The 24,433-nt window shown below is 36.9% G+C and overlaps 1 protein-coding gene across 4 annotated transcripts in view; it reads right to left on the bottom strand.

Annotated features, from left to right (window-relative positions):
* The window catches only part of PXDNL (peroxidasin like), a 515,089-nt gene that overhangs the window by 264,852 nt on the left and 225,804 nt on the right, over positions 1–24,433 (bottom strand). For all 4 annotated transcript variants that reach the window (XM_007515968.2, XM_060198510.1, XM_060198505.1 and 1 more), the window contains exon 3: positions 14,063–14,134. In XM_007515968.2, the coding sequence (XP_007516030.1) occupies positions 14,063–14,134 (72 nt within the window). The remainder of the gene's footprint in view (positions 1–14,062; positions 14,135–24,433) is intronic.

Here is a 24,433-nt window from a genome sequence, read left to right as displayed (position 1 = left end):
GTCATTTGTTGTATCCAGATAGGTACTGGGTTTATGGTATCTGGCCTCAAGTTAGGGGGAGTAGACCTAAGGGTTATGTAGGATCCAAGTTAACCTTAAGTTTTACTGCATTTTACTTGTTTGATAATTTTAATAAAGGCTGTCATAAGGACAATAATAAGTCATATAGATGCTTGCTAGTATATCTCTTGGCCAATTGTATCCTGTAACTTTTCTAAAGATTATTAAGGGGGTGACAATAATGCTGTTGTTTTCAGAAAGGATTACTAGATATATCTTACTTTTTTGTGTAGTTAACTGAGTAGAGTGACTGAGGGAAGGGAAATAGTGGGTAAGAAAGGAGGATTTCTAGGCATAAGTACTAAATGTTTGATTAAACACTTTATGGTGTCTTCTTTAGGTCATTCTACTTTCTGAGCTTATTAAATCTAACTCTAATCACAGCAGACTACTAAGCACTTTGACTTTGAGGAATATGTTTTCCCCTAACTTATGGGTACATATGTGCATGTACCCTACCCCTAGACCCTGGTCTATGTCCAGGGTCTGTAACTTTGTTAGGGAGTGTGCCATCTGAAATGGAACTAGGTAATCCCATGTGTTAGGAATAGTCTTACAAGATTATTGGAAATGGAAGGCTGACATCTCAGGCTTGGTGTCTCTGGATACAGTCCGAAGCGATATAATGGCATGGTGGCACTGGTTGCATTGATTTAGTTGAGGTCAGCAGAGGCAGTATCACAGGGTAGGGGATCAAGAGGAGAAGCATCAAGAAATACAAGCAAAGAGGTTTCTAATAATTCATTACTTATAAAGTTACAAAGATTTAGCTTTTTATTATTAATTTACTAATTTGTTTTTTTTACAATAAAAGTTACCCTTTACACAATAATCAATTTATACAGAATCACAGATTCAGGGAAAAGACCCAAAAAGGTTAAGTTCCTTCTCTAGAAATGAACAGACATTTTAGACCATCAGCTTATGAACTTAAAAGATTCTTTGTTATGTCTACCATGTGAAATCAAACATGTTATGCACTCTCTGGGCATGTCAGATAGCTTTCAAATGATTTAGTGAACTAGGAGAATGGATTTATTCTAGAAAGTAACCAAGAGTTTATGACTAAGTGATGAAAATCTTTGTAGGAATCTTGTACATTCTGCTGGAATATCTCAGGACACAGGACCTAGTCAGCTCTGTAGCTAGGGTGGAATATTAACTCTAATTTCTCAGGAAGAAATTTATTTAGTAAATTAGATGAAAGTGAAGGGTTGGAACAGCATTTTCTCTTAAAAGCATAAAAAAATTTTAAACAGATTTTTTAATAAATCCATAAATAGGCATATTTACATAAAAATATTAGGTTCTTGGGGGATTCCAGAAGATGGCAGACTGAGAAGCTGCTAGTGGCTTGAGCTCCGACAACATCTACTGGAAACAATAGGATTTTTTGCCTTTAGCAGGACAGTCAATAAGGGGTCCTAGCGGTGACACCAAAAAGTTGACTATAACTCAATTTCGGTTAGAAAATAGAGTAAAGGGAGTCGGGATGTAGTGCAGCAGGTTAACCGCAGGTGGTGCAAAGCACAAGGACCGGCATAAGGATCCTGGTTCGAACCCCGGCTCCCCACCTGCAGGGGAGTCGCTTCACAGGTGGTGAAGCAGGTCTGCAGGTGTCTATCTTTCTCTCCTCCTCTCTGTCTTCCCCTCCTCTCTCCATTTCTCTCTGTCCTATCCAACAATGACGACAATAATAACTACAACAATAAAACAGCAAGGGCAACAAAAGGGAATAAATAAATAAAATAAAATATTTTTAAAAAAGAAAATAGAGTAAAAAGAAAGGAAAAAAATTTTTTTTCTTTAATTATTATTCCAAAAGAGCATCTCTGGCCCCCTCCTCCCCCATAACCAGTCCCTGGGGGCCAGAGATATGCTCCTAGCTGGCTCCCCTGCTGAGCTTCTTTCTTTACCAAGATTCCTGTCCCACCAGGGGGTGTCATTCCAATTCCAATTCTATTCCTTTCTGAAACCCTTGGCCTATTTTCTTTCTAATTGGCCAATTCCAGCTACAAATATTCCACCAAGCAGAGACTTACTCAGACAGGGAAAGACCTCCAGAGGTTTTTTTGTTTGTTTGCTTGCTTTATTTTCTCAACAATCAGCTGCCTCTGCTCAGGGGGCCTGAGGCAATCTGGAGCCATCCAAGCTGAAGACAGGACAGGATTTTTACTCTTCTATTTTATTATAAATACTAGATAAACACATATCCCTTTCCCACTCTCCTTCAGGTTGACCAGAAATAACTCTTAGTGTATTTTCCATTGCTAGGGGACTAGGTGTCTTATCTACTGTTAAAGTAACTTGTTTCACTCTTCCTACCTCCCCTACCCACTCTCCACCTGTCCCCCTGTCTAGCTAATTAAATAATAATAAATAAATAAATAAATCTTTCCTTTCTCTGCTCTTTTATTACTGTTCTTTTTCTTATCTTTTTTCTTTTCTCTTTCTCTCTCTTTTTTTTCCTTCTTTTTCTCATTCGTGTCAACCTTTCTTCCTTCCTCCTTCGGCTTTCTGAATTCACTGATACACATTTCGTAATTATTTTGGGGAAGAAATCCGACACAGAGTGGACTCTCTCTGCATGTATCATTGCTCTACTTCACTTTCTCCTCTAGTTACCCCTAGAATACACAGTGGATAGTAGGTTTGCATATTTTTCTATTCTTGCTATCCCTTTTTTCCTTTTTCTTCTTCACCTGGACTTGGTAGCTCTTTTTTCACGAACTGGAGACATTGTTTGGCTAACTGGAAGTGATTAAACTGCTTCAATCCTTGCTTCAATTGCTATTGTAATTTCGGAGGTTGGTGATTGCATTTGTCATAAAGGTATTTAGTACAGTGTTGCTTGTACTCAAAACACAACAACTGATGAACAACAGAACATAAAAATATAAAACACACTAATCAAGAAAAATGGGTAGATCAAGAGCAAATAAAACTGCTACTACAATGAATGAAGACAAGAACCCAGAAGAAACTACAAAAAAGCCAGAAGTAACCATAGATAAGAAAAGTATGCAAGCAATAATAAACTTCTTAATCACAGAAATAAAAACAACACTGGAGAAAATTAATGGCAGTATTAGGGAAACAACAGTTGAGACCCCCAAGGAAAATTATTATTATCTTGAGGCAATTAGAGAATGGAAAGCTGAAATAGCTAAACTGAGGAAAGAAGCTGAGGTAAGGGAAAGCAGACTAACAGAAGCAGAAGACAGAATTAGTCAGACAGGATGAGTTAGAGAAAACTAAGAAAGAGGTGAAAGAGCTCAAAAAGAGATTGAGAGACACTGAAAACAACAACACAGACATATGGGATGATCTAAAAAAAGAAGTAACATTCATATAATTGGCCTTCCAGAGGAAGAAAGAGAGGAAGGGGAAGCAAACATTCCAGAGGAAATTATAGAAGAAAACTTCCCACACCTGAATAACAGAAAGGACATTAAGATTCAAGAGGCCCAGAGTTCCAAACAGAATCAACCCAGACCTGAAGACACCAAGACACATCATAGTCACAATGAGAAGAAGTAAGGAAAAAGAAAGGATCCTAAAGGCTGCAAGAGAGAAACAAAAAGTCATATACAGGGGAAAACCCATAAGGCTATCAGCAGACTTCTCCACTCTAACTCTAAAAGCCAAAAGAGAATGGCAAGATATCTATGGAGCCCTGAATGAAAAAGGGTTTCAACCAAGGATAATATATCCTGCTAGACTTTCATTCAAACTAGATGGAGGGATCAAAACCTTCTTAGACAAACAACAGTTAAAGGAAGCAACCATCACCAAACCGGCCCTGAAAGAGGTTCTAAAAGACCTCTTATAAACAAGAATTTCACTATAATACCTGCCATGTATCAGAGCAAATAAAAATTCATTGAACAATGGCACTGCAATATATTAAATCCATAATATCAATAAATGTCAATGGCTTAAACTCACCCATCAAAAGGCACAGAGTGGGGGGATGGATCAGAAAACATAACCCAACCATATGCTGCTTGCAAGAATCCCATCTGTCACAACAAGATAAACACAGACTTAAAGTGAAAGGATGGAAAACTATCATACAGGCTAATAGACCACAAAAAATGCAGGAACAGCCATACTCATCACAGACACAATAGATTTTAAATTAAATAAAGTAATAAAAGATAGACAAGACATTACATAATGATTAGAGGATCAATCAGCCAAGAAGACTTAACAATTATTAACATCTATGCACCCAATGAGGGACCATCTAAATACATCAAGCACCTACTGAAACATCATCAAAAATACATCAATAGTAATACAATAATAGTGGGAGACTTTAACAACCCATTCTCACACTTAGATGGATCAACAAAGCATAGAATCAACAAAGATACAAGAGAATTAAATGAAGAGATTGACAGACTAGACCTCTTGGATATTTTTAGAGTCCTTCACCCCAAAAAACTGGAATACACCATCTTTTCAAATCCACATAACACATACTCAAAGATAGACCACATGTTAGGCCACAAACACAGCATCAATAAATTCAAGAGCATTGAAATCATCCCAAGTATCTTCTCAGACCACAGTGGAGTAAAACTAACATTTGACAACAAATAGAAAATTATTAAAAGTCACAAATTTGGAAAATAAACAACATACTCCTTAAGAACCACTGGGTCAGAGATTCACTCAAGCAAGAAATTCAAATGTTCCTGGAAACAAATGAAAATGAAGACACAACTATCAAAATATTTGGGACACAGCTAAAGCAGTATTGAGAGGGAAACTTATAGCCATACAATCGCATATTAAACAACAAGAAAAAGCTCAAATAAACGACCTTACTGCACATCTCAAGGACTTAGAGGAAGAGGAACAAAGGAACCCCAAAGCAACCAGAATGACAGAAATCACTAAAATTAGAGCAGAAATAAACATCAAAAATAAGAGAAACATACAAAAGATCAATGAAGCCAAATGTTGGTTCTTTGAAAGATTAAACAAAATTGACAAACGCCTAGCCAGACTCACCAAAACAAAAAAGAGAGAAGACTCAAATTAATAGAATTGTAAATGATAGAGAGATATCTCAACTGACATGACATAAATCCAGAAAATCATGCGAGACTTCTATAAAGAACTATATGCCATGAAGCTAGAAAATCTGGAAGAAATGGAACAATTCCTAGAAACATATGTCCTTCCAAAACTGAATCAAGAAAAAATATAAAACCTAAATTCACCAATCACAGACAAAGAAATCAACACCGTTATTAAGAATCTCCCCAACAACAAAAGTCCTGGACCAGATGGCTTCATCAATAAATTCTACAAAACTTTCAGAAAACAGTTAATGCACATACTTCTTAAGCTTTTCCATAAGATTGAAGAAACAGGAATACTCCCTTCCACCTTCTATGAAGCAAACATCACCCTAATACCAAAAGCAGATAGAGAACAACAAAAAAGGAAAACTACAGACCAACATCTCTGATGAACATACATGCTAAATTATTAAGCAAGATCTTGGCCAACTGGATAAAGCAGCACATCAAAAAAATTGTTCACGACCAAGTGGCATTCATCCTCGGAATGAAAGTCAGGCTCAACATCTGTAAGTCAATCAATGTCATTCACCACATCAATAAAAGCAAAGCCAAAAACCACATAGATGCAGAAAAAGCCTTTGACAAAATCCAACACCCATTCATGCTCAAAACTCTACAAAAAATGGGAATAGATGGGAAATTCCTCAAGATAGTGGAGTCTATATATAGCAAACCTACAGCAACATCATACTCAATGGACAGAAGCTGAAAGCATTCCCCCTCTAGACAGGGCTGTCCACTGTCACCATTACTCTTTTAAATAGTATTGGAAGTAATTGCCATAGCAATCAGGCAAGAGAAAGAAATCAAAGGAATACAGATTGGAAGGGAAGAAGTCAAGCTCTCACTATTTGCAGATGATCTGATAGTATACATAGAAAAACCTAAAAAATCCAGTAGAAAACTACTGGAAGTTATTAGGCAATATAGCAAGGTGTCAGGCAACAAAATCAATGTACAAAAATCAGTGGCATTTCTTTATTCAAACACTAAATTTGAAGAAGAAGACATCCAGAAATCATTCCCTATTATTGTTTCAGAAAAATCAATAAAATAACTAGGGATACAGTTGACCAAAGAAGTGAAAGAGTTGTATACTGAAAACTATGAGTTGCTACTCAAGGAAATAGAAAATGACACCAAAAAATGGAAAGACATCCCATGCTCATGGATTGGAAGAATAAATATCATCAAAATGAATATTCTCCCCAGAGCTATATACGAATTTAATGCAATACCCATCAAGTTCCACCAAGCTCCTTTAAGAAAATAGAACAGCTAGTGGCCTGCTCGGAGCACAAGCTGTAAACCTTGCGGAGGTCCATGTGCTCAAAGAAGGAGGAAAAACACACACTGTAGGAGACTCCTGAAGATGGCGGACTGAGAAGCTGCTAACAGCGAGTGCTCTGATCACATCGTCTGGCAACGGTAGGATTTTCTGCCTTTAGCAGGCCAGTCAATAAGGGGTGATACCAAAGAGGTGATTATAATTTAATTTGAGTTAAGAATTAGAGTAAAGGTGGCACGGACTAGCGGGCGGGATGCTCCAGACTTACCAGGCAGCGCCGGGCAAGGCGAGTGCACCGGGCATTGTCCTCCGCCCGGGAAGGCGGCTCCTCCGCCAGCCGGTTGCAGAGCGCTGCTGGGCGGCTGGCAGAGGACCCGGAGAGAGCACTTTAACTCGGGGGCTTTCTTTTGGGAGTCTCCAGGGACCACCGTGACCCTGAGGGCAGATCCAAAGACTTCTTGAGTATAGCTCTCATTGGATCAAAGGACTTGGAGCTAGTTTTCATTTTCGAGAAATCCTTTAAAAAAGTCTGGAGGGGGGGGTTTCCCAGAAGATGGCGGACAGAGAAGCTGCTAGCCTCTGAGCTCCAAACACATTCCCTGGAGACAATAGGATTTTCTGCCTTTAGCATGCCAGCCAATAAGGTGTCATAGCGGTCACAAGGAGATGACTATAACTTAATTAGGGTTAAGAATTAGAGTAGGGGGAAAAATTCTTTTTTCTTCCTTTTAATTTTCAAACATACATCCTTCCCGCCCCACCCCCATAAGCAGTCCCTGGGGACCAGCTCCTAGCAGGATACCCCATACCACCAAACAGGGTATTTTTTTTTTTAATTCACTGATACACATTTGTGAAGTTCCTTGCACTGCTCTTTAATTACAACTCTTTTTCTTATCTTCTCCCTTTTCTCTCTCTTATCTCTCTCTCTCTCTCTTTTTTTTTTTTAAATCTTGTCATACACTTCTTCTTCTTTGCCTTTCTGAATTTGTGAATTACTTTGGGGAAGAAATCTGACTCAGAGTGGACTCTCTATGTGTGTATCTCTGCTCTAGTTCCCTTTCCCCTCTTGTTACCCCTAGAATATACAGTGGATAGTAGATTTGCATAACTGCCTATTCTTGCTATCCTCTCTTTCTCTTCTCTTTCTTCACTGGGATTTGGTTACTATTTTCTCACGGACTGGAGAAATTGTTTGGCTAACTGGTAACGATTAAACTACTTCAATACTTACTTCAGTTGCTACTGTAATTCCGGAGGTTGGTGAGTGCAATTGTCATAAAGGTATTTAGTACAGTGTTACTTGTATTCAAGACACAACAACTGAGGAACAACAGAGCATAAAAAAAAGAGAAACACATAAATAAAAAAAAATGGGTAGATTAAAAACAAATAAAACTGCTACTCCAATGAATGAAGACAAGAGCCCAGAAGAAACTACAAATCAGCCAGAAGTAACCATAGATAAGAAAAGTATGCAAGCAATAATAAACTTCTTAATCACAGAAATGAAAACAACATTGGAGGAAAGGAATGGCAGTATTAGGGAAATAACAGTTGAGACGCCCCAAGGAAAATACTGATTATCTTGAGGCAATTAGAGAACTGAAAGCTGAAATAGCTGTAATGAAGAAAGAAGCTGAGGCAAGGGAAAGCAGACTAACAGAAGCAGAAAACAGAATTAGTCAGACACAGGATGAGTTAGAGAAAACTAAGAAAGAGGTAAAAGAGCTTAAAAAGAGATTGAGAGACACTGAAAACAACAACAGAGACATATGGGATGATCTCAAAAGAAGTAACATTGGTATAATTGGCCTGCCAGAGGAAGAAAGAGAGGAAGGGGAAGCAAACATTCTAGAGTAAATAATAGAAGACAACTTCCCAGACCTGAATAACAGAAAGGATATCAAGGTTCAAGAGGCCCAGAGAGTACCAAACAGAATCAACCCAGACCTGAAGACACCAAGACACATCATAGTCACAATGAGAAGAAGTAAGGATAAAGAAAGGATCCTAAAAGCTGCAAGAGAGAAACAAAAAGTCATATACAGGGGAAAACCCATAAGGCTATCAGCAGACTTCTCCACTCTAACTCTAAAAGCCAAAAGAGAATGGCAAGATATCTATGGAGCCCTGAATGAAAAAGGGTTTCAACCAAGGATAATATATCCTGCTAGACTTTCATTCAAACTAGATGGAGGGATCAAAACCTTCTTAGACAAACAACAGTTAAAGGAAGCAACCATCACCAAACCGGCCCTGAAAGAGGTTCTAAAAGACCTCTTATAAACAAGAATTTCACTATAATACCTGCCGTGTATCAGAGCAAATAAAAATTCATTGAACAATGGCACTGCAATATATTAAATCCATAATATCAATAAATGTCAATGGCTTAAACTCACCCATCAAAAGGCACAGAGTGGGGGGATGGATCAGAAAACATAACCCAACCATATGCTGCTTGCAAGAATCCCATCTGTAAAAACCCAGTGGTGAGGGGTAGACATGCAGCTTCCTGGGCCAGTGGGGGGTGGGAGTGGGCGGGAAGGATGGGTCACAGTCCTTTGGTGGTGGGAATGGTGTTTATGTACACTCCTAGCAAAATGTAGACATATAAATCAGTAGTTAATTAATATGAGGGGGAAAATCAATTGTATGTCTCAAAGTTTCTCAAAAGACAAACTGAATCTTTTTAATATATAGGCTATGTATTTGATATGCGGACTCTCTCAAAAGCCTAGACCAAGTAGATTAGAAGCATCCAATAGCACAGCTATATACAAGACACTGGATACTGTCCAGCAAACCATAACAAAGGGACTTTTCAAAGTTAACCCAATTAACAAATAATGTGATGATAACATTAATTATCAATTGTCTTTTTGAACCCTAAGACAGCAGGAACCTCACATCTCCACTATAGAGCCCCTACTTCCCCCAGTCCTGGAACCCTTGGATTTGGCCCACATTCCCGTATGCATCTCCCAATCCAAACCAAATAATATTGCATCCGCCGATCACAACCTAACCAAAACAACGATTGCCACCTCAACATGCTTCACCTCAGACTGTATCCAGAGACTTCACGTGTGGAATGACAACCCTTCAGCTTCATTACTCGGGTGAGACCTTTCCTTTTATAGTACACTCTAATTTCATCTCAGGTAGTTCACTTTCTAACAAAGTCCCAAAACCAAGATATACACCAGTTTCTGTGAGAGAGAGCTTATGTGCACACGTATCCATAAACTACTGCAAAATATATACCTGAAAGCAGAAGTACACTAGAGTTTGCAGTGAGTATCCCCCTAGCACTTCCTCTCCACTACTCCAAGCTTGGGATCCATGATTGCTCAACAAATTGTTTGGCTTCATATGTTAACTCTCTTTTCAATCACCAGGTTCCAGATGCCACCAGGATGCTGGCCAGGCTTTCCTGGATTGAAGACCCCACCAATGTGTCCTGGAGCTCAGCTTCCCCAGAGGCACACCTTACTAGGGAAAGAGAGAGGCAGACTGGGAGTATGGACCGACCAGTCAACGCTCATGTTCAGCGGGGAAGCAATTACAGAAGCCAGACCTTCTACCTTCTGCAACCCTCAATGACCCTGGGTCCATGCTCCCAGAGGGATAGAGAATGGGAAAGCTATCATGGGATGGGGTGGGTTATGGGGATTAGGTGGTGGGAATTGTGTGGAGTTGTACCCCTCCTACCCTATGGTTTTGTTCATTAATCCTTTCTTAATAAAAAATTTTTTAAAAAAGAGAATAGAACAAACACTACAATCATTTATCTGGAACCTGAAAACACTTATAATTGCCAAAACCATTTTGAAGAAAAGAAACATAAATGGAGGCATGACACTCCCAGACCTTAAACTATATTATAAAGCCATCATCATCAAAACAGCATGGTACTGGAACATAAATAGGCACACAGACCAGTGGAACAGAATCGAAAGCCCAGAAGTAAATCCCAACACCTATGGGCATCTAATCTTTGATAAGGGGGCCCAAAGGATTAAATGGAAAAAGGAGGCTCTCTTCAATAAATGGTGCTGGGAAAACTGGGTTGAAACATGCAGAAGAATGAAATTAAACCACTTTATCTCACCAGAAACAAAAATCAACTCCAAAATGGATCAAAGACCTGGATGTCAGACCAGAAACAATCAAATACTTAGAGGAAAATATTGGTAAAACAGTTTCCCACCTACACCTCAAGGACATCTTTGATGAAATAAACCTAGTTGCAAGGAAGACTAAAGCAGAAACAAACCAATGGGACTACATCAAATTGAAAAGCTTCTGCACATCCAAAGAAACTACTAAATAAACAAAGAGACCCATCACAGAATGGGAGAAGATCTTCACATGCCATACATCAGACAAGAGACTAATCACCAAAATATACAAAGAGCTCAGCAAACTTAGCACCAAAACAACAAATGAACCCATCCAAAAATGGACAGAGGATATGAACAAAACATTCACTAAAGAGGAGATCCAAAAGGCTAACAAAAATATGATAAGTGCTCCAGGTCACTGACTGTCAGAGAAATGCATATTATGAAAACATAGAGATACCACCTCACTCCTGTAAGAATGGCATACATCAAAAAGGACAGCATCAACAAATGTTAGAGAGGCTGTGGGGACAGAGTAACCCTTTAGCATTACTAGTGGGAATGTTAATTGGTCCAGCCTCTCTGGAGAGTAGTCTGGAGAACTCTCACAAGGCTAGACATGGACCTTCCATATGATCCAGTAATTTCTTTCCTAGGGTTATACCTCAAGGACTCCATAACACCAAAACAAAAAGATGTGTGTACTCCTATGTTCATAGCAGCACAATTCATAATAGCTAAAACCTGGAAGCAACCCAGGTGCCCAACAACAGATGAGTGGCTGATGAAAGCTGTTGTATATGTATACAATGGAATACTATACTACTATCAAGAACAATGAACCCACCTTCTCTGACCCACCTTGGACAGAGCTAGAAGGAATTATATTAAGTGATCTAAGTCAGAAAGATAAAGATCAGTATGGGATCTCCCACTCATCAACAGATGTTGAGAAAGGAGATCTGAAAGGGAAACTAAAAGCAGGATCTGACTACATTGAAAGTAGGGCACCAAAGTAAAAACCCTGTGGTGAGGGGTAGACATGCAGCTTCCTTGGCCAGTGGGGGTTGTGGGTGTGGATCGGTGGGTGGGATGGGACACAGTCTTTTGGTTGTGAGAATGGTGTTTATGTACACTCCTAGTAAAATGTAGTCATATAAATCACTAGTTAATTAATATGAGGGGGGAAAATTAATTGTATGTCTCGAAGATTTTAAAAGACAGAGTCTTTTTAATATATAGGCTGTGTATTTGATATGTGGACTCTCTCAAAAGCCTAGACCAAGTAGATCAGAAGCAACCAGTGGCACAGCTATATACAAAATACTGGGTACTATACAGCAAACCCTAAAAAAAGGACTTTTCAAAGTTAACCCAATTACCAAATAATGTTATGATAACAACAACTATCCATTGTCTTTTTGAACCCTAAGACAGCAGGAACCTCACATCTCCACTATACAGCCTATATTTCCCCCATTCCTGGAACCTTAGGATAGGGCCCACTTTCCCGCATGCCTCTCCCAATCCATATCAAATAATATTGTATTGCATCTGCCGATCGTAACCTAATCAACGCAATGATTGCCACCTCAACATGCTTCAGCTCAGACTGTGTCCAGAGACTTCAAGTGTGGAATGACAACCCTTCAGCTTCATTGCTCAGGTGAGACCTTTCCTTTCATAGTATTCTCTAATTCCATTCCAGGTGGTTCACTTTCTAACAAAGTCCCAAAACCTAGATATAGACCAGGTTCTGTGAGAGAGAGAGAGCATATGTTCACACGTATCCATAAACTACTGCAAAATATATACCTGAAAGCAGAAGTACACTAGAGCTTGCAGTGAGTACCCCCGCAACACTTCCTCTCCACTATTCCAACCTTTGCGTTCATGATTGCTCAACAATTTGTTTGACTTTGTATGTTAACTCTCTTTCCAGCCCCCATGTTCCAGATGCCATCAGGATGCCAGCCAGGCTTCCCTGGACTGAAGACCCCACCAATGTGTCCTGGAGCTCTGCTTCCCCAGAGACCCACCCTACTAGGGAAAGAGAGAGGCCAACTGGGAGTATGGACCGACCAGTCAATGCCCATGTTCAGTGGGAAAGCAATTACAGAAGCCAGACCTCCCACCTTCTGCAACCCACAATGACCCTGGGTCCATGCTCCCAGAGGGATAGAGAATGGGAAAGCTATCAGGGGAGGGGACGGGATATGGAGATTGGGTGGTGGGAATTGTGTGAAGTTGTTCCCCTCCTACCCCTATGGTTTTTTTAATTTGTCCTTTCTTAAATAAAAAATAAATTTAAAAAAGACATAAACCAAAAAAAATATTAGGTTCTTAATTCTTTAAAAAACAAAGTTGTAGCCCTCATTCCTACCAGCTTCATTTTCAGTTTCCACATGTTTATTAATCGTTAACTCCCACCTTTCAATGTCTTGAGTCAAAACAGGGAGCCATGGAGCCAAAAGAGGGGTTACTCAGTAGAGTACACACTTTACCTAATGCATGACCTTGGATTTAAGCCTCAGCATCACTTGGGAGCATCATGGGCAGCAGCCAGGTTCCTCTGTGGGCAGTGGAACAGTGTTGTGCTCTCCCTCTCTCCCCATTCTAGCTCTCTCAATCTTTCAAAAATTAAGAGTGAATAAACTGTTCTAAGCAGGCAGCTCACTCAGTGGTGTTATCATGAATGCATGAGGCTGTGACACCACATTAAAAAAAAAAAATCTTAAAAAAAAAGGAATCATTGAAAATACCTTTATTTCTACTTACCTATAACATACAATACAGGGAACAATACAATTACAATTATTTGTATTTATGAGCTATTTTTTAAAACTGGGGCTGGGTGGTGGCACACCTTGTTACGTGTACATGTTGCAATGCTCAAGGATCCCGGTTTGAGACCCTGGTCCCCACTTGCAGGGGGAAAGCTTTGCAAGTGGTGAAGCAGTGTTGCAGATGTCTCTCTGTCTCTCTCCTCTATCATCCACTTATATCTAGATCTCTAGCCAATAAATAAATGAATATTAAAATTTTAAAAATGGTTATTATCCAAGATCACTTAAATTCTGAATTCCATTGTATTTACTTCTCAAGGTCTTAAATGGCCAAATTGTTGACATAAAATTTCTCTTGAATCTAAGAAATATTTACAACTATTGATTCATAATAGTAACAACAGTGTGAATTGAACAAACCCTGTTTTATTTTTATTTGTCCCTTATGTAGACTTTTGTTGCAGAGATATTTTTTATTGTCAAGATTTTCTGTTGGATGATAGGAGTATAAATATTTAAATGTTTTCAAATGAACAATCTACTGAAAACAATTGGATCCATTTAGAAAGGTTCATGTGAGTTTTGTGTAAAGGTCAAGAGTGCTTTTCAAGAAGATGGAAAATTACTTTAAAGTACACAGCAAAGAAACTAATAATAACTTATCAACATTACACTATACTGTTGATTGTCATAACTTACAGATAGAGTAAATTCTCAAGTCCTTCAAAAGCATTTCTGGAAATCTTTCTAATTTGGTTGTTGTTCAGGAGGCTGAAAAAAAACAAAAGCAAACAAAAATTCCATAATGAGAAACAGATTCTGAAAACATCTAATAATTCTACTAGAGTTATGTGTTTCACACAGTTTAAAAACATTTACTGACATAATTCCCTAAACTTAAAATCAACAATAATTTTGCATTTGAAAAGATTCTATTAAGACATTAGTTGGCAGCAAAATGATTAAAATAATTTCTTCAATAATTTACATTTACTAAAAAAAAAACAAGATAACACTAAAAAAGTATGATATAACTAAGGATAAAATTCTTGCTTTATTATTTGAAACTACTTTAAAAGATAATTATGAATGTTGTCACAGAAACAAAGGGGCATATTACTAAATAAACAGATGGATGACAATATACTTGCAAGCTTAAACATTTTCCTTGATAAAATAAATATCACAGTTCTTGGCAAACTGTGGACTCTCACTGCATATTTGTTCAACTGTCAAACCTAGAGTCAATTACACCGTAGGAAGTGAGGTTCTTATTATAGTGCTATCAAATTGTCCAAAAATTACTTCTAAAAAATCCAGGGAGGAAAATAACAGGTGGCAGAAGTAAATTGGGCTTGAACTGTATCACTAGTTACAAAAAGAAATTAACCTTTCTGCAGCTTTGAAAGCTTTGAGGAAAGTATCCTGGCTTTTATGATAAACCCAGAAATGAAAATCATAGATTTTTCTAGTGAATACACTTTAAATTTATTTAAAAGTTAAATTATTATGGTATGTCCAAATGAATAGAGAAAGTCAACTAACTGAATTGGCACACATGCTTCTGAATATTCAATAACATATAAAGCTCCAAAGCCTCTAAGATCTACATGAGCCAAAATGCTGGAGGATTCATTTACGGTATATTAAAAATACTTTGTGTTCTTTCATATGACATTAGAAAAAACAGAAGTGTTTTTGTCAATGGTGCATCATACATAAATATATTGACAACTCTACTTTCTTATCTACTCACCACATGCCTTACCAGTAAACGCTCAGGCTCACAGTTCCTGAGACAGTGTGCAAGCTGCTATCAGATACCCTACTCATACTACTGAAGCCACTCTTCATTATTTATGATTGCCTTGTATTCTGACCAAGGGGAGGGAACAGGGGTGGTCAGACTAATTCACTCTACAGTATGCATTAGAGCTGATGTCATAGAGAGATAACGTGCATTTTTATGGATAATTTTTTAGCTTCAGTCAATGATCTAATACACTTTATAGTCCACCATATGTGCAAGGAATTTTTAAGCTGGCTGAAAGCAGCATGGCTAGTTAATTACTAGTTGATATCAGACATAAACATCTTCTAGAGAAAATCTGCCATTAACTTTGTATGCTTTTTTTTTTTTTTTTTTTTTTTGCTTTCAGGGTTATCACTGGGGCTTGGTACCTGCACTAAGTATCCTCCACTGCTCCTGGAGGCCATTTTTTTTAGATAGTACAGAGAGAAAGAGGGAGATAGGGAGGGAGAGAGACAGAGAGACACCTGTAGACTTACTTCACAGCTTGTGAAACCACTCCCCTGCAGGTGGGCAGCCAGGTGCTTGAATCAGGGTCCTTGTGCAGATCTTTGAGCTTCATACTATGCTCTGGATGCATTTTAACTTAATACTCAAAATCTTGATAACTATACTTCCTCCACATACTAAGACTACTATCATACAAATATTTTACTTGAAGAATGATTACTCTGTTCCCATATTCTATCACATATGACTTTTGACATATTTTTGTGCATGTGTATGCATGTATATATACATGTGTGAGTGAATATGTGCACATGAACTGCAACCACATATTATGTGAATGCATGTAAATTGTGCATGTTCTTATGATATATGTTTATACAGGCAAAGCACATGATATATGTATGTATTCAATACGTGCTGAACCACTGAATGCAGGAAAAAAATTGGCAATTTCAATAATTCTCACAATCCTTGAGAAACTAATCCATTTCAGACAAGGGATTCCTTTGATATAAGTAATTAAGTCTTTCAATTCTACAATTGAGAAAGGAAAAATCAATACATATCCTAAGTCATGTCATTTTTCTTCCATATATAATACATGGCTGCAGCCTATATTTCTGAATATTTGTATATTTTGCTCAAAATTTTGTTAGTAATAAAACATAATATTCCTAATATATGCACTGAAGTAGCTTAATTTCTCTAATGTTATAATTTGTTGTGAATGCTAATAATTTACAATATTAGATAAAGCAATTTAACTTACACTGTTTTTGGTGATGCTTTATAATGGACAAGAAGCAAATCCATTGAAAAATTTCACAGTTGAATGTATTTCCCAATCACAAGCATGCATCCTGTTAAGTCATCTTAAAGATTTATATCTTCCTTCAAAATATCTATTATATTGTAGTAGATGGACTATTTTCCTAACAATGTTTTGGTTAAGTGATTATGCAGTCAGACTTTTGTATTTTCTTTTAATGTACAGAATAGTTTTGTATTTTTATAAAGGAAATATATTTTAAATTCATCAGTTATTCAAATGAAGTAAAAAAATATAAAGAAAACATTTTCTTCCACTAAAAATCAGTGTAAGGTTGAGAAAATGTGTAAAAATATGATCTAACATAGATTTTTATGCTAATGAAGAAAAATAATCAAATAAAACTCTCCCCAATATAAACTGTGCCTTTCACAGATGTGACAAAATAATTAATGGAAAGAGAAGAAATGCTTATCCGGTGACGAGAACTTTTTGAGGAAGAAGAATAACCAGCATTAGAAAAATAGATTCATTATTCTAGTTGATCCACTATATTATTAACACACAGCTAACACCTATATATGTGTACATTCAATACTATTTAACTGTACTATATGTTTGACAATATTTTGTTGGAATGAAATAGGAAAGCAAAAGATTTTGTATAGATATGAACTCATCCAAGTGGGAAGACGCAAAGTAGAACTTTCTCTTACATCACATAAAATTTCCATTTTTGATAATGGCAAGGTTTATCTGAAAGAATTGTTATAGCTAGTATTAAATACAAACAACTGGTTTTCATTCCTTTGAGTAATTCCCCAGGAGAGAAATTGCTGGATCATAGGGTAGGTCCATTTCTGATGTTCTGAGAAATCCCAGGACTCTTTTCCACAGGGTTGGGCCAATTTACCCTCCAGCAGCAGTTCAGAAGTGTCCCTTTTGCCTCACATCCTCTTCAACATTCATTGTCATCTTTTCTAAAGCACATCATTCTAACAGGTGTAGGTGAAATATTATTGTTATCTTTATTTGCATTTCTCTGATAATCAATGATTTTGAGGATTTTTCATATGTCTGTTGGCTCTCTAGGTATCTTCCTTGGTGAATTTTCTTGCCATATTCTTACCCAGTTTTCTTAAGGTATTTTTTTTTTTTTTGGTGCTCAGTTTAATAAGTTCTTTATGTATTTTGGTTAGTATTCCTTCATCTGAAGTATGTTGTATAAAGTTCTTCTTCCACTCTGTAGGGTACCTTTCTGTTTGGGTATGATACCCTTAGCTCTGTCAAAGCTTCTCAGTTTGATGTAGTTCCACTGATGTATTTTTGCCTCCTTTGATTCTTAGAAGACAGTTTTGAAGTACAGATTATGAAGTATTCTGCCATTTTTATTCAATGTATTTGATAGTTTCTTGGCTAATATCCATATCTTTAATCTACTTGCAACTTGCTTGCTTTTGTTCACAGTGATATATGGTGATTCAATTTCATTTGTTTGCACATTTTAATCCAATTTCCCCAACACTACTTGTTGAAGAGACTCTCTCCATTTAGTATTTTGAGCTACCTTGTCAAAAACTAGTTGTCCATTGGTATGGAGGCTTACTTCTTGGCTTTTAATAATATTCTACCAGTCTGTGTGTCTATTTTTATCTAGTACCAGCTATTTTTGATTGCATTAGCTCTGAAGTATAGTTTGAGGTCAGGAAGTATGATGCCTCTGGTTTTGTTGCTTTTTCTCAGGTTTGCTTTGACAATCCTGGTAATTTTCTGGTTCCAGGTAAAGTTTTTAGCTTTCCCTTTAAGGAAATTTGGTCATTGGGGCTCAGTGGTGGTTCACCCAGCTGAGTGCACACATTACAATGTGCAAGGACCTGGGTTCAATCCCCCAGTCCCCAGCTCATGGGGGAAAATTTGATAATCGATGAAGTAGTGCTACAGATGTCTCTTTCCCCATTCCTTCTAAAATTTACTCTGTCTCTATCCAAAATAAATAAATAATTTTTAAATGGTGGTACTTTACTGGGGATAGCATTAAATCTGTGTATGGTTCTGGTAAAATGGTTGTTTTGATTATGTTAATTCTTCCAATACAGGAGCATGGGATAGCATTCCATTTCTTCGTAGCTTTCTCTATTTCCTTGGAGAGTGACTCATAATTTTCAGTGTGCAAGTCTTTCAATCATTTTGGTAACTTTATTTCTAAATATTTAACTATTTTTGATACTATAGCAAAAAGGGGTTGATTTGTGGATGTCTTCTATTTTAGTGTTTGCATGGAGGAATGCCACTGATTTTGTATATTGATTTCATATTGTTCAATAATTTCCAAGAGTTTTCTACTGAATCTTTTTTAGGGCTTTCTATGTATACAATCATATCATCTACAAATAGTGAGCGTTTTCTTATTCTCTTCCAATCTAAATCACTTTAATTATTTTCTCTTGCCTAATTGCTGTGATTAGGACTTTCAATTCTGTGTTGTCGTAATAGTGATAATGGGCAACCCTACCTTTTACTTGACTAGACAGAGAAAGCATTTACTTTCATACCATTGAGTATAATGTTGGCTGCAGGTTTGCTGTATATAGATTCAACTAGTTTAAGGAGTTCCCCATATGTCTCTATGTTTTTAATGTTTTTATCATCAAATGACATGTTCATAACACTATGTGTAATAGCCAAAACCTAGCAGCAACCCAGATATCCAATGATAGATAAATGACAATGACAGATGAGTTGCAGAACATATACATCATGGAATGCTGCTCAGCTATTTAAAATGATGAAGTTTTCTCCTTTGTCTCATTTTGGATGGAATTTGAAGACATTATTTTAAGTGAGATAAACCAAAATAGAAAGGCAAACACTGAATGATTTTACTTATAGCTGGGACTTATAAATAGGGACAGGATAAACCAGAAAGAGAAGGATGAATATAAGATGATTCCACTTACAAACAAAAGTTGGAAAATAAGAACAAAAGGGAAAACACAAAGCATAACTTAGAGTAGAGTTGGTGTATTGCACCAAAGTAAAAGACTTTGAATTAGGGGGGATTCAGGTTCTAGAACATGATGGCAGAAGACCTGAGGGGAGGGGACTGAGGGAGGGGCTGGAAGTAGCTTCTGGTGATGGTGTATAATGGACCTACAGAATGGGTGAGAGTGTTCTGCAGAAAACTGCCACAGGGAAATGAGAAAGTGCATCCCATGTATTAATGATTACACTATAAACCATTAACCCCCCCAAAAAAAACACTAAAACTTTACTAATAAAACTGATGAATTAAAAAGAAAAATAAGATAATATTGTACTTTTTGTAAGTGGTGATTATGGTGATCCATTTCTGCTTACATTTACTTTTCACTTGGACATACTCCAGAAATATGGTTCCACTACCCATAATATGGCAAGAATGTGTACTTCATTTCTATGCTTACTGAAGTAAACAGAGTATAAAACTTTCAACAAGCATAAGCTGTAGGCTTAGAGATATTTACATGGTTACCAACTAAGAAATTCATGGACAAAGTTAGTAACGACTGTCCTTTGAAAAATTGCCATCTCTAAAACTATTTATAGTATTGTAAGTACCATATAAATCATTTTCAGTTGAAACTTATGGAGAAATGAAGAGGGGAAGAGAGAAAAGGAGAGGAAAAAATAGCAGGCTGATTTTTAAAGAGCACAAGTTTATTGTCAAATATATCAACTTTTAAATGCAAGTTTCACAAAGGAATAAGCAGATTTACATAGGTAAGTCTATGAGTGACTGGCTCTTTTTAAAATTTTTTTATTTATTAATGAGAAAGGAGAAAAGAGAGAAAGAATCAGACATCACTCTGGTACACTTGCTGATTGAACTCAAGACCTCATGCTTGAGAGTCCAATGCTTTATCCACTACTCCACCTCCTGGACCATGAGTGACTGACTCTTTAACAAACCCAGTAGATTTAACTATCCTCTCTACTTTTCAAATTCTAAAATTTAAAATAGTCCCCAAATTAAAAATATAGTAATCAAAATATATAGATATTTTAAAAATCTACATAGATGACTTTGAGTTGATATATATATATATATATATATATTAGCTAGTATGATTGTTTCCCCATATTTCCACTTGGTTACTAGTTTTCCTTTATTAATTTGTTGATGTCCCTGCAATCTTGTATTTTTTCAAAACACTGTAGAACACATTACATGTGGAAAAACTTTGCATGTAATGTGTTAGTTTTTCAAAATTTACACTTTGTAGTGGTGATATCTTACACATTTGTATTAGCCATATGCTTAAGATTTCTTTAGGTAATTTTTCATAGTTTTTCACTTTCTATCATGCTTTGGCACTCCTTTATCTAAAATTACATTAAAATCTTTTTACTTCTTAAACAGTTGTGTTTACATTTTAATGTTTATATAGCTGATTCATCTGGAATTTATTTTATCCACATTGCTTATATGTTGGCATTCCTGAGTGACATACTTTTTCCTGTAAGGTATTGGAATGCTAATACCATCATATATATCAGAAATACACCTAGGTCTATTTTGAGACATTTTATAATGAAAACATTTAAAATACTATTTTTACCTTTATTTTCTTAACTTATTTTCTTTATAGGATAATTTTCACACTTTTTTTTGTTTAATTACTTTGATGGCCCTTTTCATTACATTTTTCAAAACATTTGGTGTGCTTTAGGAATAATCTTTAAATTTAAAAATGCATTTGTATATTCTAATTAATGATTGGATGATTAGCCTTTCATCTTATATAATCTCTTTTAGATCAGTACATTTTTGAAGTGTTCACTTATTTGAACATATTGGTATATATTTCATTACAGTCATATCATGAGAAAGTCTGAAAAGTTCTAACAGAAATCAGAGAGATTAAGAATAAAGTAGTTAACCTTAAAAAATACAGTAAAGGAAATCATCAAAAGATAAAAGAAAGAAATATAACGCCTAAAGTTTATTTTTTTTTATTTATTTTTTTTTAATTTAAATTTTTAATTTAAGAAAGGATTAGTGAACAAAAGCATAAGGTAGGAGGGGTACAACTCCACACAATTCCCACCACCCAATCCCCATAACCCACCCTCTCCCATGATAGCCTTCCCATTCTCTAGCCCTCTGGGAGCATGGACCCAGGGTCATTGAGGGTTGCAGAAGGTAGAGGGTCTGGCTTCTGTAATTGCTTCCCCGCTGAACATGGGCGTTGACTGGTCGGTCCATACTCCCAGTCTGCCTCTCTCTTTCCCTAGTAAGGTGTGTCTCTGGGGAAGCTGAGCTCCAGGACACATTGGTGGGGTCTTCAATCCAGGGAAGCCTAGCCAGCATCCTGGTGGCATCTGGAACCTGGTGATTGAAAAGAGAGTTAACATACAAAGCCAAACAATTTGTTGAGCAAACATGGATCCCAAGATTGGAATAGTGGAGAGGAAGTGTTGGGGAGGTACTCACTGCAAACTCTAGTGTAATCCTGCTTTCAGGTATATATTTTGCAGTAGTTTATGGATACGTGTGCGCATATGCTCTCTCTCACAGAAACTGGTGTATGTCTAGGTTATGGGACTTTGTTAGAAAGTGAACTACCTGAGATGAAATTAGAGTGTACTATAAAAGGAAAGGTCTCACCCGAGTAATGAAGCTGAAGGGTTGTCATTCCACACGTGAAGTCTCTGGATACACTCTGAGGTGAAGCATGTTGAGATGGCAATCGTTGCTTTGGTTAGGTTGTGATCGACGGATGCAATATTATTTGGTATGGATTGGGAGAAGCATACGGGAAAGTGAGCCCTATCCATGGGTGCCAGGACTGGGGGAAGTAGGGGCTCTATAGTGAAGATGTGAGGTTCCTGCTGTCTTAGGCTTCAAAAAGACAATCAATAGTTAATATTATCATCACATTATTTGTTAATTGGGTTAACTTTGAAAAGTCCCTTTGTTATGGTTTGCTGTACAGTACCCAGTATCTTGTATATAGCTGTGCTATTGGAAGCTTCTAATCTACTTGGTCTAGGCTTTTGAGAGAGTCCGCATATCAAATACGTTGCCTATCTATTAAAAAGATTCAGTTTGTCTTTTGAGAACCTTTGAGACATACAATTGATTTCCCCCTCTCATATTAATTAACTACTGATTTATATGTCTACATTTTGCTAGGAGTGTACATAAACACCATTCCCATCACCAAAGGACCGTGACCCATCCCTCCCGCCCATTCCCACCCCCCACTGGCCCAGGAAGCTACATGTCTACCCCTCACCACTGGGTTTTTACTTTGGTGCCCTACTTACAATTTGATCAGGTCCTGCTTTTAGTTTCCCTTTCAGATCTTCTAAGTCGCCTAAAGTTTAACCAATGAGTTTAAGGATAGGATAAAAGAAAATGAGGGGGGAAAACACAGCAGGGGGCAGAGAAGCAGCTCTTCAGGTTGAGCACATAAACTCAGCACCAGTGGGAGACACCATGAAATCAGAAGTTCTAGTACTGTGGAGTTTCTCCCTTTCTCTGTTTCTGTGTCTTTATCTAAATGAAAAAGTAGGCCTATAAGCTGTGAGATTGTGTGTGTACAATTCTGCAACTCTAGGCGGGGTAGGGGAATGAGGAAGAAAGAAGAGAAAAGTAAAAAGAAAAAATAGGTCTGTTGTACAGGATAGTAACAATTTGCTGATACATTTTACAAGTATAGGTCAAGTTCTTAGTTGGCAAAATAAATCATGTGGATAGTGACCTTGCTTTGCTGTGCACTCTATCCAGCTTCAAGCCTGGCCCCCAGTGGTTGGAGAAACACTCTTTTTTTGTCTATCTATGTTTGTCTCTATCAGTATCCAAAAAGTAAGCCCAGAATGGTAATGTCTTTGCTATGTCAATAAATTAAACAAATAAAAATTTAAAAAGTAAAGAACAAGGTCTTAAATGCCTGCATCTGATATTAAATCATATTGCTTTTGATATTCATAAAAGAAAAAATAAGTCCAGATATTCTTCCAAAAATAAGATGCCAAGTTATATGACTGTAAATTGTAGCATGATTAATATTTAACAAACAAGGTTAATCTGATCAAATTGTTTATTCCTATGGTAGAGTTTAGGTGATCCTGTAGTACAGAGCATAATAAAACGCTAAATATAAAGATACTTTAGAAATCATTTAACCAGGGTAATACATCCAGTAGCATGTACATGTGAGAGAGCATAAGGACTTGGCTTCAAATCCCTGGTCCCTACCTGGAGGACAGGAAGCTTCACAAGATCACAACAGGTGAAGCAGTGTTGTAAGTGTCTCTCTTTCATTAGCCCTATCTTCTTTTTCCGTCTCAATTTCTCTTTATTTATATCCAAAAACAAAATAAAATATTTCTTTAAAAGAAAGTTTTTTAAAAAGAAATTATTTAACCTAGAATGTCTTTTGTTTTTACTTTAATACTAGTGAAATAAAATGTCTTTTTTTCTTATCAGAGTTTATTTTTCAAAGAAATAAAAATATACCTATCAGAGACAGACTACAGCTAAAATAATTGCCCATTTTTTACTAAGGACCCTAAGCAGAGGTCTTTTTTCTGGTTCTTACATAGCTCAATGGCAAAAGGAAAACATAGGAAACCCTTACAGTTTGGCTTTTGCCATATTTAGAAATAATAACCTAACTACATACTACTGATATCAAACATTTAAAAGTGAGCTTTGGGATAGATAAAAATGGAAAGAGATTGTGAGTCACAAAGGCAAACTACATATATAATGTTGTAATTTCTAGTTAAAGAAAAGTTAACAACAACAAAAAAAGGTTGTTAAGCCCCCACACCTATGGACATCTAATCTTTGACAAAGGGGCTCAGACTATTAAATGGGGAAACCAGAGTCTCTTCAACAAATGGTGCTGGAAACAATGGGTTGAAACATGCAGAAGAATGAAACTGAACCACTGTATTTCACCAAATACAAAAGTAAATTCCAAGTGGATCAAGGACTTGGATGTTAGACCAGAAACTATCAGATACTTAGAGGAAAATATTGGCAGAACTC

This window comes from Erinaceus europaeus, chromosome 1 (assembly GCF_950295315.1).
Source record: "Erinaceus europaeus chromosome 1, mEriEur2.1, whole genome shotgun sequence".
Taxonomy (NCBI): Eukaryota; Metazoa; Chordata; class Mammalia; order Eulipotyphla; family Erinaceidae; genus Erinaceus; species Erinaceus europaeus.
The sequence above is the reverse complement of the archived record's forward strand: the minus strand, read 5'-3'. Positions and strand labels throughout refer to the sequence as shown.